The following is a 12,500-nucleotide window of genomic DNA, read 5'->3' on the forward strand; positions in this document are numbered from 1 at the left end:
GGTAAGGTTGGTACCACTGCTACTACTACTACTATTTATATTTATCCAAGTAAAAGTAGTCAGTCTTTCAGTTTAGTAGTAGTAGTAGTAGTAGTAATCAATTGTAAAGGCATATTAAACATTCTCTCTCTTTTTCTCTGTGTGTCTCTCTCTCTCTCTCTCTGTCTCTCTGTCTCTCTCTCACCCTGAACTGCTTAAAGATCCCAGCAGTCTCTCTCTCCTCCTCGTCTTCAAACGTCTCTCTTCTTTGCCAGAAAAAAACTTGCAAATCTGTGCTTCAGTTTGTCTTCCTGTTTTTGTTTCTCTTCCTCCTTCATCCTCCTCTCCTCCTCCTTCAACCTCCTCTCTTCCTCCTTCAACCTCCTCTCCTCCTCCTTCATTCTCCTCTCCTCCTCCTTCCTCTGTTGCTCTTCTTCCTTCTTCTGTCTCCTGGCGCTGAAAGGAAGGGGGATAATATGAATATAGAAGGAAATAAATAAATAAACAAATAAATAAATAAATAAATAAATAAACAAACAAACTTACTCTAATTCTTCTTGTCTCTTCTTCCTTGAGTCTTCCTTCAGTTTCTCCTTCTCCTCCTTCTGTTTTTGTCTCTCCTCTTCCTTCTCCTTCCTCTTCTTCTCCTTCTCTGCCTGTTCTTCCTGTTTCTTTTTCTCTCTCTCCTTCCTCTTCTCCTCTCTCTCTCTCTTCCTCTCTTCTCTCTCTCTCTCTCTCTCTATTTGTTTTGGAGTTAGTCTCTTCTTTCGCTCTCTCATCTCCTGTTTATTCTTGTCTTCTTTCTCCTCTTCCTTCCTCTTCTTCTCTTCCTCCTCCTCCTCTTCTTCTTCTTCTTCTTCGTTTTCTGGCTTGGTATCGTCTTCCTCTTCTTCCTCTTTCTTCTCCTCCTCCTCCTCCTTCTGCTTCACCTCCTCTTTCTCTTCCTCCTCCTTCTTCTTCTTCTTCTTCACCTCCTCCTCCTCCTTCTGGCTTCACGTCCTCTTTCTCTTCCTCCTCCTCCTCCTTCTTCTTCTTCTTCTTCACCTCCTCCTCCTCCTTCTGCTTCACGTCCTCTTTCTCTTCCTCCTCCTCCTTCTTCTTCTTCTTCACCTCCTCCTCCTCCTTCTGCTTCATCTCCTCTTTCTCTTCCTCCTCCTCCTTCTTCTTCTTCTTCTTCACCTCCTCCTCTTCCTTCTTCTTAAAATAGTTCGTTATCTTCCCTGGTGTCTTCTTCCTCTTCTTCTCCTCCTCCTCCTCCTCCTCTTCCTTCTTCTCTTCTTCCTCTTCTTTTTTTATTTGTTTTTCTTCAATTTTGTCTTTATTTTCTTTCTTTTCTTCCTCCTCCTCCTCCTCCTCTTCTTCTTCTTTTTGTTTTGGTTCTAATTTCTCTTCTTTTATTCCTTCTTCTTCTTCTTCCTTCTCCTCCTCTTCTTCTTTTTCTTTGTCTTCTTTTTCCTCTTCCTCCTCCTTCTTTTCTTTCTCCTTCTCCTCCTCTTTCTCTTTCCCCTCCTCCTCCTTCTTCTTCTCTTCCTTTTCTTCCTCCTCCTCCTCCACCTCTTCTATCTTCTTCTTCTTCCCTCCTGCAGTCTTCCCATTAATCTTAGTCTTCCTCTTCCTCCCAAGAATGCACGCCTCTTCTTCCTTCTCCTCCTCTTCTTCCTTCTTCTCCTCCTCCTCTTCCTTCTTCTCATTTTTATTCTTCTTTATCTTCCTAGTCTGCTCTCTCTTCTTCCCTTCCTTCTTCTTCTTCTTCTTCTTCTCCTCTTCCTTCTTCCTCTTCTTCCCTTCCTCCTCTTTCATCTTCCTCCTCAAAACATTCTCCTTCTCTTCCTTGCTCTTTGAAGAGGAGGAAGAGGAGGAGGAGGAGGAGGCGGGGGAGGAGGAGGAGAGGAAAAGAGGGAGGAGTCTTCTTGTCTTCTCTACTGGCCTCTTCTTTGCTACTGGGCTCTCCTCCTCCTCCTCCTCCTCCTCCTCTTCCTCCTCTTTCTTGTCCTTGTCGGCCATCTTGGAGGAGCTGTGGAGAGAGAGAGAGAGAGGTAAGTGGCGAGAAAGAGAGAGAAAAACAACAACAACAATAACAACAGCAAATTTAAACCCACCTCTTCTTCTTCTGAACAATAACTTTTGATCTTCCTCTCTTCCTCTTCTCCCCCTCACCACCACCACCACCACCACCACCACCGCGGGCAGCCCCACACACCGAAAGACGCCTCTTCTTCGCTGTCTGTGCGTCTCCTGCAGGGCCAGAGGGAGAGGCTGACCGAGAGGGAAGGGCGGGGCAATGCTGGGTTCTGGAGTCGAGAGGGGCGAACGGCAGCCGACCTGGAGTAATCAGAGTTTTTTTTTATATATAGGAGTGATACTGGCCAAGGGCAACGCAAATCTAATAAAAAAAATGTCCACTGGAATGTCAGTCCCACAAAAGGGTCAAAGCAGTGGTCAGAAATTGGTGGATAAGTGTGTTGAAACCTCCCTCTTGCAGGAATTCAAGTCATAGGAAGGTGGAAATACAGAAGCAGGCAGGGAGTTCCAGAGTTTACCATAGAAAGGGGATGAATGATTGAGAATACTGGTTAACTCTTGCGTTAGAGAGGTGGACAGAATAGTGGTGAAAGACTGAGAATACTGGTTAACTCTTGCATTAGGGAGGTGGACAGAATAGTGGTGAAAGACTGAGAATACTGGTTAACTCTTGCATTAGGGAGGTGGACAGAATAGTGGTGAAAGACTGAGAATACTGGTTAACTCTTGCACTAGGGAGGTGGACAGAATAGTGGTGAGAGAAAGAAGAAAGTGTTGTGCAGTGAGGCCGCGGAAGGAGGGGAGGCATGCAGTTAGCAAGATCAGAAGAGCAGTTAGCGTGAAAATAGCGGGAGAAGACAGCTAGATGTGCAACACTGCGGCGGTAAGAGAGAGGCTGAAGACAGTCAGTTAGAGGAGAGGAGTTGATGAGACGAAAAGCTTTTGAGTGTGTGTGTGTGTGTGTGTGTGTGTGTGTGTGTGTGTGTGTGTGTGTGTGTGTGTGTGTGTGTGTGTTATTTTTTTTCATTTTTTTTTGTTTGTGTGTTTTTGTGTGTGTTCTTAAAAAAAAACCTTATAAGACAGAGAGAGAGAGAGAGAGAGAGGAGAGAGAGAGAGAGAGAGAGAGAGAGAGAGAGAGAGAGAGAGAGAGAGAGAGAGAGAGAGAGAGAGAGAGAGAGACTTACTTTGCTTCAGTTTCTTACTAAGAGAGCTGGCCACTTCTTGCCTCCCCACCTCTCCAACTGTAATAGAAACACAACTATTAACACACACAACACACACACACACACACACACACACACACACACACACACACACACTCTCCCCCTCTCCCCCTCTCTCTATGTCAGTTTTTCAAGGTCACACACAAGATCAGCCAAGTTCTCAAGGTTTTTTTAAATTTTTGGTGTAGAATTTTGTATTAATCTATCACTGGAACCTTGAAAACACCCTTCAGAACCCCAGTAACTTCCACACCAGCCTGTTAAACTATTAGAACCTTGAAAAAACCCCCAATAACTTCCACTACAGCCTGTTAAACTATCAGAACCTTGAAAAACCCCCAATAACTTCCACTACAGCCTGTTAAACTATCCCTGGAACCTTGAAAACCCCAATAACTTTCACTACAGCCTGTTAAACTATTAGAACCTTGAAAAACCCCCAATAACTTCCACTACAGCCTGTTAAACTATTAGAACCTTCAAAAACCCCCAATAACTTCCACTACAGCCTGTTTAACTACTGCAACGCCTTCTGTTAACTAAATTCTTTTCTGTAACGAGTCAAAAATACTAGAGATACAATTCTAATCAGTATTTAAGGAGAATTAAAGCACTGAAATGCTACAAAACGCCTCAAAATACCTTCTAAATTAAATTACAACCATTAATTTATATAGACTTTCGTTAATAATTTCTTACAACACATAACAGTATATATATAAGGTCTACCGTCACTTCACAAGCTTCCTATGACCAAACACACGCCAAACAAACACCAAACAGCGAAAAAACACCGGAAATTATCAAGAAAACACTAATAAATGAAAACAATAACATAATTTTACAGCTCATCAGACGGGTCAGCTTTGCACAGCGACCAACCCTTAAATAACCACTAATATCTCCACTCAGGGCTAAGTTAGGGAGCTCTCCTTGCCACTACCTCTTCTCAGGGCCTTCACTCACTTATCTCACAATCCTCGTCCATGGCGCCCTCCAAGAAGCAGAGATATCGGGGGAAATAGTGACAGTACTTCAGGCTCCTTTCCTTCCCGCCCTCCAATCCTTCTCCAGCTGTTCAGTGTACTAAGATTTCGCGGGAAGCGTTCTGATTGGTGGAGGGTTGGATGTAAACAAGCCGCCAGCCAATCACGGGCCGAGTAAAGTTCAGTGTCCCTACGTGAGGGATAATGAGTATAAATTTTTTTTTTTATTTAATGATCTAATGATTTAATGAGTGTTTTGGTGGGTGAATAATTAAATGTGGTAATTGTGGGGGTGATATTTTGGTTTTTGTTGGAGAAAAGACTTAACTAGGAGAAAAAATAAAAACTAGCCTATTTTATTTATTTATTTAACTATATACAACATATTTGCATTATGTCTTGGTAATTAAAACAGACACTTGAACTATTTAAAAAAAAAACCTGAAGTGGGCAATTAATGTTAAACTACCAGTGAAGAGATGATTATGTATTTACTTACGGGGGAGCCACTGTTACACCTGTACAACATGACCTATCACAAGCAACACTCCCTGAAGCATGGAAGACACCAAACATTGTCCCCATACCAAAACCAGGTGAAGGAAACAAGTATATATATACAAAATGACATACAAACTGATGGAAAGAATATTGCTGACTCACCTTTCCTACAAAACGGGGCCCTTACATTTTAACGTGAACGGTTTTGTTAAACACAGAAGTACTGCTAACTGCCTCTCCAACTATTACCGTTAAGCCAAGACAGCAGTGTTTCTCGTTATTGAAAAGCCATTTGACAACGTAGCCGCTGACCAACCTCCATGAACCCACTATTGTCATGGTTGCAGCAGTACTTAACCACCAGGAAGGCTCGTGTTGTGTTCCAGGGAGAGACATCTTGACTACACGCACCTGGAACATGGAATACCACAGGGAGGAGTCCTAAGCCCAACGTTATTTAATATTATGGACGCCCTTGCCAGACTTCCATATCCACGAGGGACGCAACAAATAGGGTAACTCGGCTTCATCTTCAGCCAAGTGTAAAGAACTCGGCTTCATCTTCAGCCAAGTGTGAAGAACTCGGCTTCATCTTCAGCCAAGAGTGAAGAACTCGGCTTCATCTTCAGCCAAGAGTGAAGAACTCGGCTTAATCTTCAGCCAAATGTGAAGAACTCGGCTTCATCTTCAGCCAAGAGTGAAGAACTCGGCTTAATCTTCAGCCAAGAGTGAAGAACCCGGCTTAATCTTCAGCCAAGTCTGGAGAACTCGGCTTCATCTCCCACACACACACGACCCACGCCTACCAAGCTGAGACTACAGGGCTACGATTAATATTGAGTGGCCTCCCATCGATATTTTAGCGTCTTGTCACCCCTAATAACACCTGGAAGCCCTAGATCCAGCATTTGAAGGGCAAGTACCGGGCCAGAAACAAGATTATGAAGATGCTGTCATGGCGTGATATGGAAGCATCGGCCAGACTTATAAATGAGTCCCTACAAGTCTCTCGTGCGGTGACTCAGACTATGCCAGCCCTGCTTTACTCATTATGACAAACAATCACCCTTCAAACTATCCGAAATGAGTCGTTAAGAGGCGTGGGAGCCCTGAATTGGATAGTTTAAGGAGTAAGGATGGACTCGCAGTAACAAATGGTGCCTCTAATATTACTAGTGCCTACAAATGCTGTGATTTTATATTTTATTTATTTATGTATTCAAACATCATCGTGGTAAGACTGTCCATTAGGGATCAACACTCTTTTTTCTCTAATTATATTGTATTTTATTTTTTTTTTCGTGAATAAAAGCATTAAATCAAATCTCTCTCTCTCTCTCTCTCTCTCTCTCTCTCTCTCTCTCTCTCTCTTCTCTCTCTCTCTCTCTCTCTCTCTCTCTCTCTCTCTCTCTCTCTCTCTCACAAATATAGTTTTAACAAGTAATATTTTAACTAGTAGCACAAAAAAAAGCTAGTAGTTTTTATACCTACATATATTTAAATTATTCTTAAAAAAAAATTAACTAGAGTTTTGCTATATAAAAAAAAATAAATAAATAAATAAAAAACCTTCAATTTTCTGTATATCTTCGTTTGTCTGTGAATTGATACATAAATTTTCTCTTATTCTATCGCCACATCTATCCTGCAATTCTTTTTTATTTGTTAATGAAAGAATATTTTCCTTTTTTTTTTTTTTTTAATTTTCGGGAAGTGAACCAGCTACAATTCAAATCTCCCGCGGAAAAGAAAACGGATGACATTCAAAGATACACTATAATATTTTCCCTCCTCTTCTTTCATTCCCTCCATTCTTGATATATATTTCTTTTAACAATATACCAAGATAAATTAATAATAAATGAATGAATATATACCATTTTCATCATACATAACAATCTATCTATGAACCTATAAAATTATATATATATTTACGTATTTACCCTTCTATCTACCTATTAACCTTATCTATTGCACATCCTACGTATATATTATAATTTTCCTTGTATTTTAACCCAGCTGTGTATTGTATATCGTGTTATTTTTTCATATTTCTCAAAAAAAAAAAGTCTCCGTGAAGTGCAACTGACCACCACCATCACCACCGCCGCCATCAGCTGTTCAGCATAAACAAAACACGGTCAGGTATATTCTCACTTCTCCCGGCAATATTTCCCACAATTCCACATTTTCGCGATCCCTGAAGTGGAGGAGGAGGAGAAGACACCCCGAGGAGCAACTGTGGAGGAGGACGAGAGGAGAGGAGGAAAGATGGAGGAGTTGGAGGAAGAAATTTCTCTCTTGGGCCAACTAGTGGACATTGAGATAGGAAGGAGAGAGAAGAGGCCGCTGTGTTCAAGGTGTAGGTGAGTGCTAGATGTGTGTGGGTGTGTTTGGGTGTATCTGGGTGTGTTTGGGTGTATCTGGGTGTGTTTTGGTGTGTTTTGGGTGTTTGAGTGTGTTTTGGGTGTTTTTTGGATGTATTTGGGTGTGTTTTGGTGTGTTTGAGTGTGTTTGGGTGTGTTTTGGGTGTGTTCTGGGTGTGTTTTGGTGTGTTTGAGTGTGTTTGGGTGTGTTTTGGGCGTGTTTGAGTGTGTTTTGGGTGTGTTTGAGTGTGTTTGGGTGTGTTTTGGGTGTTTTTGGGTGTGTTTGGGTGTATCTGGGTGTGTTTGGGTGTGTTTGAGTGTGTTTGGGTGATTGTGATGTGTTGTGTGTGTGTGTGGGTTGTTTGGGTGTGTTTTGGTGTGTTTTGGGTGTGTTTGGGTGTGTTTGAGTGTGTGTGTGTGTTTGGGTGTGTTTGGGTGTGTTTTGGTGTGTTTTGGGTGTGTTTTGGGTGTGTTTGGGTGTGTTTGAGTGTGTTTTGGGTGTTTTGGGTGTGTTTGGGTGTGTTTTGGGTGTGTTTGGGTGTGTTTGGGTGTGTTTGAGTGTGTTTGGGTGTATTTTTGGTGTTTTGGGTGTGTTTGAGTGTGTTTGGGTGTGTTTTTGGGTGTTTTTGGTGTGTTTTGGGTGTTTTGGGTGATTGGGTGTGCTTTGGTGTGTTTTGAGTGTGTTTTGGGTGTGTGTGAGTGTGTGTGTGTGTTTACGGTAGGTCAGATGTTGAAGTTAGGTTTAAATAAAGTTAGGTTAAGTTTATTTATTTATTTATTTGTCATTGTGTGTGTTTGTTACCTTGTTTTATGTTAATTTGGTGTTTTTTTTGTTTGTTTTTGTGTGTTTGTGTGTTTGTGTGTTTTTTTCTCGATGTGTTTTTATTTATTTATTTTTGTGTGTGTGTGTGTGTTTACCATTTTTTTGTTTTTTTCTTTGTTTTTTTGGATATTTTTATTTTATTTATTTGTGTGCGTGTGTGTGTGTGTGTTTGTGTGTGTTCATATTTTTCTTGTTTTTATTCAGTGATTGTGTGTTTTTTTTGTGTGTTTTTTGTGTTTTTTTTTATTTTTCGTATTGTTTTCGATGTTTTTTGTATATTTTCTGCATATATTTGTGTTCTTCTGTGTATTATTAACTTTCCACATGTTTTTTTTTCGTATTTTCCTATATTATTTAGCGTTATTGAAATATTTATACACAATTCTTATTTTTTTTTTTGCACAGTACCACATTGCACTGAAAATTTAACTAAGTTCCCGCTGAAAATACATCTTAAACGTTTTCTTTCATTACCCATTTTCTTCTTCATTTAACGAGTATTTTCTTCTAACAAACATTTAAATATTTACAAACAATTCCCTTTATTTATTGCACAGTACCACATTGCACTGAAAATTTAACTAAGTTCCCGCTGAAAATACATCTTAAACGTTTTCTTTCATTACCCATTTTCTTCTTCACCATTTAACGAGTATTTTCTTCCAACAAACATTTAAATATTTACAAACAATTCCCTTTATTTATTGCACAGTATCACATTGCACTGAAAATTTAACTAAGTTCCCGCTGAAAATACATCTTAAACGTTTTCTTTCATTACCCATTTTCTTCTTCATTTAACGAGTATTTTCTTCCAACAAACATTTAAATATTTACAAACAATTCCCTTTATTTATTGCACAGTACCACATTGCACTGAAATTTTAACTAAGTCCCCGCTGAAAATCCATCTTAAACGTTTTCTTTCATTACCCATTTTCTTCTTCATTTAACGAGTATTTTCTTCCAACAAACATTTAAATATTTACAAACAATTCCCTTTATTTATTGCACAGTACCACATTGCACTGAAAATTTAACTAAGTTCCCGCTGAAAATACATCTTAAACGTTTTCTTTCATTACCCATTTTCTTCTTCACTATATAACGAGTATTTTCTTCCAACCAAAGTTTATTTAAATATTTATATACAATTCTTATTTATTGCACAGTACCACATTGCACTCAAAATTTAACTAAGTCCCCGCTGAAAAATCCATCTTAAACGTTTTCTTTCATTACCCATTTTCTTCTTCATATAACGAGTATTTTCTTCACCTATCACCCCCACAGGCGCCCCCGGGGAGTGTGCTGGTGCGAGGGGCTAGGGGGGGCAATGGTGACAATAAAGAGCCATATTTTGGTTTTACAACACCCCCACGAAGAGAAAAGATGTCTAAGAACTGCCCCGATTCTTACAGCTTGTCTTGACCCATCACATTACAAGCTGATGAGAGGCAAAAGGTTTCCCCATTCCAGGTGAGAGGGAGACGGGTCGGGGAGACGGGGGATCTATAGAAAACGGAAGGAAATGAGAGAAAATGGGAAAAATTAAGATTGGTTTGGGATTTGTTTTTCAGATTAATTATTTTTTTTATATTTTTAAGTTTTTATTGATTTGTTTATTTATTTGTTTATTTATTTTGTTTTTTAGTTTCTTTTCTTGTTTTTTTTCGTATTTTTCTATTTTGTTTCTTTTTCTGATTATTTTTATTTTCCTTTTTTCGTTTTTTTTTGTTTATTTATTTTTTGTGTGTTTTTAATGTCTTTTTTTTTGTGTTTTTTGATGATTTTTTCCTTATTTTTTGTTTTTTCGGTATTTTATTGGTGTTTTTAAATTTTTTCGGCGTTTTGTCGGCAATTTTCGATGTTGTTTTAGATTTTTTTTCAGTATATATATTTTTTATGTTTTTTATATCATTCTACCTATTATTTAAAACTTCCCTAAGCACTTTTTCAACATTCCTACATCTTATTCCCATTTTCTCCACTCCCACCCGTTTTCTTTTAACCCCAACTCCTCAATTTTCATTTATATATTTCTCTCCCCGTTTTTCAGCCATAAAAAAAAAAACATTCAAATTTCTTAAGTATAAAATCAGACCCTTTTCATTACACCCTCTCTCTCTCTCTCTCTCACCCTCTCTCTCTTTAAAATTCACCAGTTTTTCTCCTATTTACAGATATCCTGAGCTGCAGCCTATCCTTAGTAGTCCTGCAACGATCCTAATGTACCCTGGGGAGGAGGCTGTGGGGGTGGAGAGGCTGCCGAAGGTGGGGGAGGGGGGCAAGGTCCTTATAATATCGTAATTCTTGATGGGACGTGGCAACAAGCGAAGGGAATCTATTTTAATTGTCCTGGTCTTCACTCCCTCCCTCAGGTGCGTGTTGTTTGTGTTCGTTTGTGTTGGTTTTCTGTTTTTTTTTTTTTTTTTTTAGGTTTCAATTTTTTTTTTTTTCGTTTTTTTTTTTTCGTCTATTTTCGAATTTTTGTGGTTCCTGTGCGTGTTGTTTGTGTTCGTTTGTGTTGGTTTTGTTTGTTTTTTCATTGTTTTTTTCCTTCGTTTATTTGTTTATTTGTTTGTTTGTTTGTTTATTTATTTTTGTTCCAAGTATAATATATATATGTTTTGTTTTTTTCTTTGTGTTCATTCGTGTCTGCCTTGCTTCTTCTTCTTCTTCTTCTTCTTCTTCTTCTTCTTCTTCTTCTTCTTCTTCTTCTTCTTCTTCTTCTTCTTCTTCTTCTTCTTCTTCTTCTTCTTCTTCTTCTTCTTCTTCTTCTTCTTCTCTCTCTCTCTCTCTCTCTCTCTCTCTCTCTCTCTCTCTCTCTCTCTCTCTCTCTCTCTCTCTCTCTCTCTCTCTCTCTCTCTCTCTCTCTCTCTCCTCCCTTTTAAATGAACTGTGTACGGTACTCTAATCTCACACACTCCCTCTCTCCCTCTCTCTCTCTCTCTCTCTCTCTCTCTCTCTCTCTCTCTCTCAGGTGTGTCTGTCAGGAAGATACACGAGTGAATATATTATCAGAACTCAACCCACACAAGACGCCCTTTCGACTGTGGAAACAGCTGCCCTCACTCTAGCGATCCTGGAGGAGAACTGGGCGCTCTATGACCAACTGGTGGAGCCTCTGCGTGTTTTGTGCCGCCACCAGGTAAGAGGCTGTGTGTTTTTGGGTGTTTTTTGGTGTTTTGGGTGGGTTTTGGTGTGTTTTTGGGTGTTTTGGGTGGGTTTTGGGTAGTTTTTGGGGTGTTTTTGTGTGTTTTTTTGGGTGTTTTTTGGTGGGTTTTGTGTGTTTTTTGGTGTGTTTTTTGGTGTGTTTTTGGGTGTTTTTGGTGTGTTTTTGGGTGTTTTTGGGTGTTTTTGTGTGTTTTGGGGTGTTTTTTGTTGTTTTGGTGTGTTTTTGGTGTGTTTTGGTGTTTTTGGTGGGTTTTGGTGTGTTTTTTGGGTGTTTTGGGGTGTTTTTTGGGGTGTTTTTGGGTGTTTTTGGGGTGTTTTGGTGTGTTTTTTGGGTGTTTTGGTGTGTTTTTGGGTGTTTTTGGGTGTTTTTGTGTGTTTTTGGTGTGTTTTTTGGTGTTTTTGGGTGTTTTGTGGTGTTTTGGGGTGTTTTTGATGTGTTTTGGGTATTTTTGGGGTGTTTTTGGGTGTTTTTTGGTGTTTTTGGTGTTTTTTGGTGTTTTGGTGTGTGATTTGGGTGTTTTTTGGGTGTTTTTTGGGTGTTTTGGGTGTTTTTTTGTGTTTTGGGGTGTTTTTGGGTGTTTTTGGGTGTTTTTTGGGTGTTTTGGTGTGTTTTTGGTGTGTTTATGGGGTGTTTTTTGGTGTTTTGGTGTGCTTTTTGGTGTGTATTGGGGTGTTTTTTGGGTGTGTTTTGGGATGTTTTGGGTGTTTTTTGGGGTGTTTTTGGTGTGTTTTGGTGTGTTTTGGGTGTTTTTGTGTGTTTTGGGGTGTTTTTTGGTGTTTTTGTGTATTTTTGTGTGTTTTTTGGTGTTTTGGTGTGTTTTTGGTGTGTTTTTGTGTGTTTTGGGGTGTTTTGGTGTGTTTTGGGGTGTTTTTGGTGTGTTTTGGGGTGATTTTGGGTATTTTGGTGTGTTTTGGTGTGTTTTTTGTGTGTTTTGGGGTGTTTTTGGTCTCTCTCACACTCCCCCTCTCTCTCTCTCTCCCCACAGATCCAGCACGGAGCCGTTCCCCACAAGAGTAAAGAGGAAATGATTTTATCCGGCCGCTGTCAGAAGCCCTTAGGGAAACGAACTTATAAAAAATTACGAAAATGTGGTGCTAGGCATTCAGACGCCCTTGCAGCCTCCATGTTGGTGACTGGTGATGCCCCGCGCCCTGACAACACCACTAACACCCACGCCATCACCTCTAAGGGCGTGGGTGTTCATAGCATTGAAAATATTAGGCTTGTTGTGTCTGCGAGTGAAGGTAGTGGTGGTGGTGGTCTGGGTAGCGGGGAGGAGGAGAGCATTGTGGGAAATGTTGGGTCTAGGGTGAAAATTGGGGAGTCTAGGGGAGAAGTGGAGGAATTTAGGGAGGAAAAGTGTGGATCTAGCGAAGAAAAGGAGGGTTTGGGGGAAAAGGAGGAAGGGTTTAGGGAAATTGG

General features: G+C 39.9%; 2 protein-coding genes across 7 annotated transcripts in view; one reads left to right on the top strand and one right to left on the bottom strand.

Annotated features, from left to right (window-relative positions):
- Window positions 1-4,341, bottom strand: part of LOC135096285 (uncharacterized) — a 9,546-nt gene extending 5,205 nt beyond the window's left edge. Inside the window, exons 1-7 of one of the 6 annotated variants that reach the window (XR_010264665.1) lie at window positions 4,191-4,341; window positions 3,186-3,242; window positions 2,079-2,301; window positions 1,159-1,993; window positions 1,024-1,089; window positions 526-950; window positions 185-435 (exon numbers count right to left, since the gene is read on the bottom strand). The gene's annotated coding sequence lies outside the window, so the exon portion shown is untranslated. Of the gene's footprint in view, window positions 1-184; window positions 436-525; window positions 1,994-2,078; window positions 2,302-3,185; window positions 3,243-4,106 lie in introns of all 6 variants that reach the window. The other 5 variants (XR_010264666.1, XR_010264663.1, XR_010264664.1 and 2 more) reach the window with 5 other exon arrangements.
- Window positions 4,342-6,802: 2,461 nt separating this feature from the next.
- LOC135096240 (tRNA-uridine aminocarboxypropyltransferase 2-like) overlaps window positions 6,803-12,500 on the top strand; it is a 6,383-nt gene continuing 685 nt past the window's right edge. The window contains 6 exon segments of the mRNA XM_063997605.1: window positions 6,803-7,077; window positions 9,194-9,379; window positions 10,084-10,168; window positions 10,171-10,281; window positions 10,884-11,051; window positions 12,064-12,500. The exon segment at window positions 12,064-12,500 is cut by the window's right edge and continues 685 nt beyond it. Coding sequence (XP_063853675.1) covers window positions 6,983-7,077; window positions 9,194-9,379; window positions 10,084-10,168; window positions 10,171-10,281; window positions 10,884-11,051; window positions 12,064-12,500 — 1,082 coding nt within the window. The 5' untranslated portion in view covers window positions 6,803-6,982.

This window comes from Scylla paramamosain, unplaced genomic scaffold (genome assembly GCF_035594125.1).
Source record: "Scylla paramamosain isolate STU-SP2022 unplaced genomic scaffold, ASM3559412v1 Contig3, whole genome shotgun sequence".
Classification (NCBI taxonomy): Eukaryota; Metazoa; Arthropoda; class Malacostraca; order Decapoda; family Portunidae; genus Scylla; species Scylla paramamosain.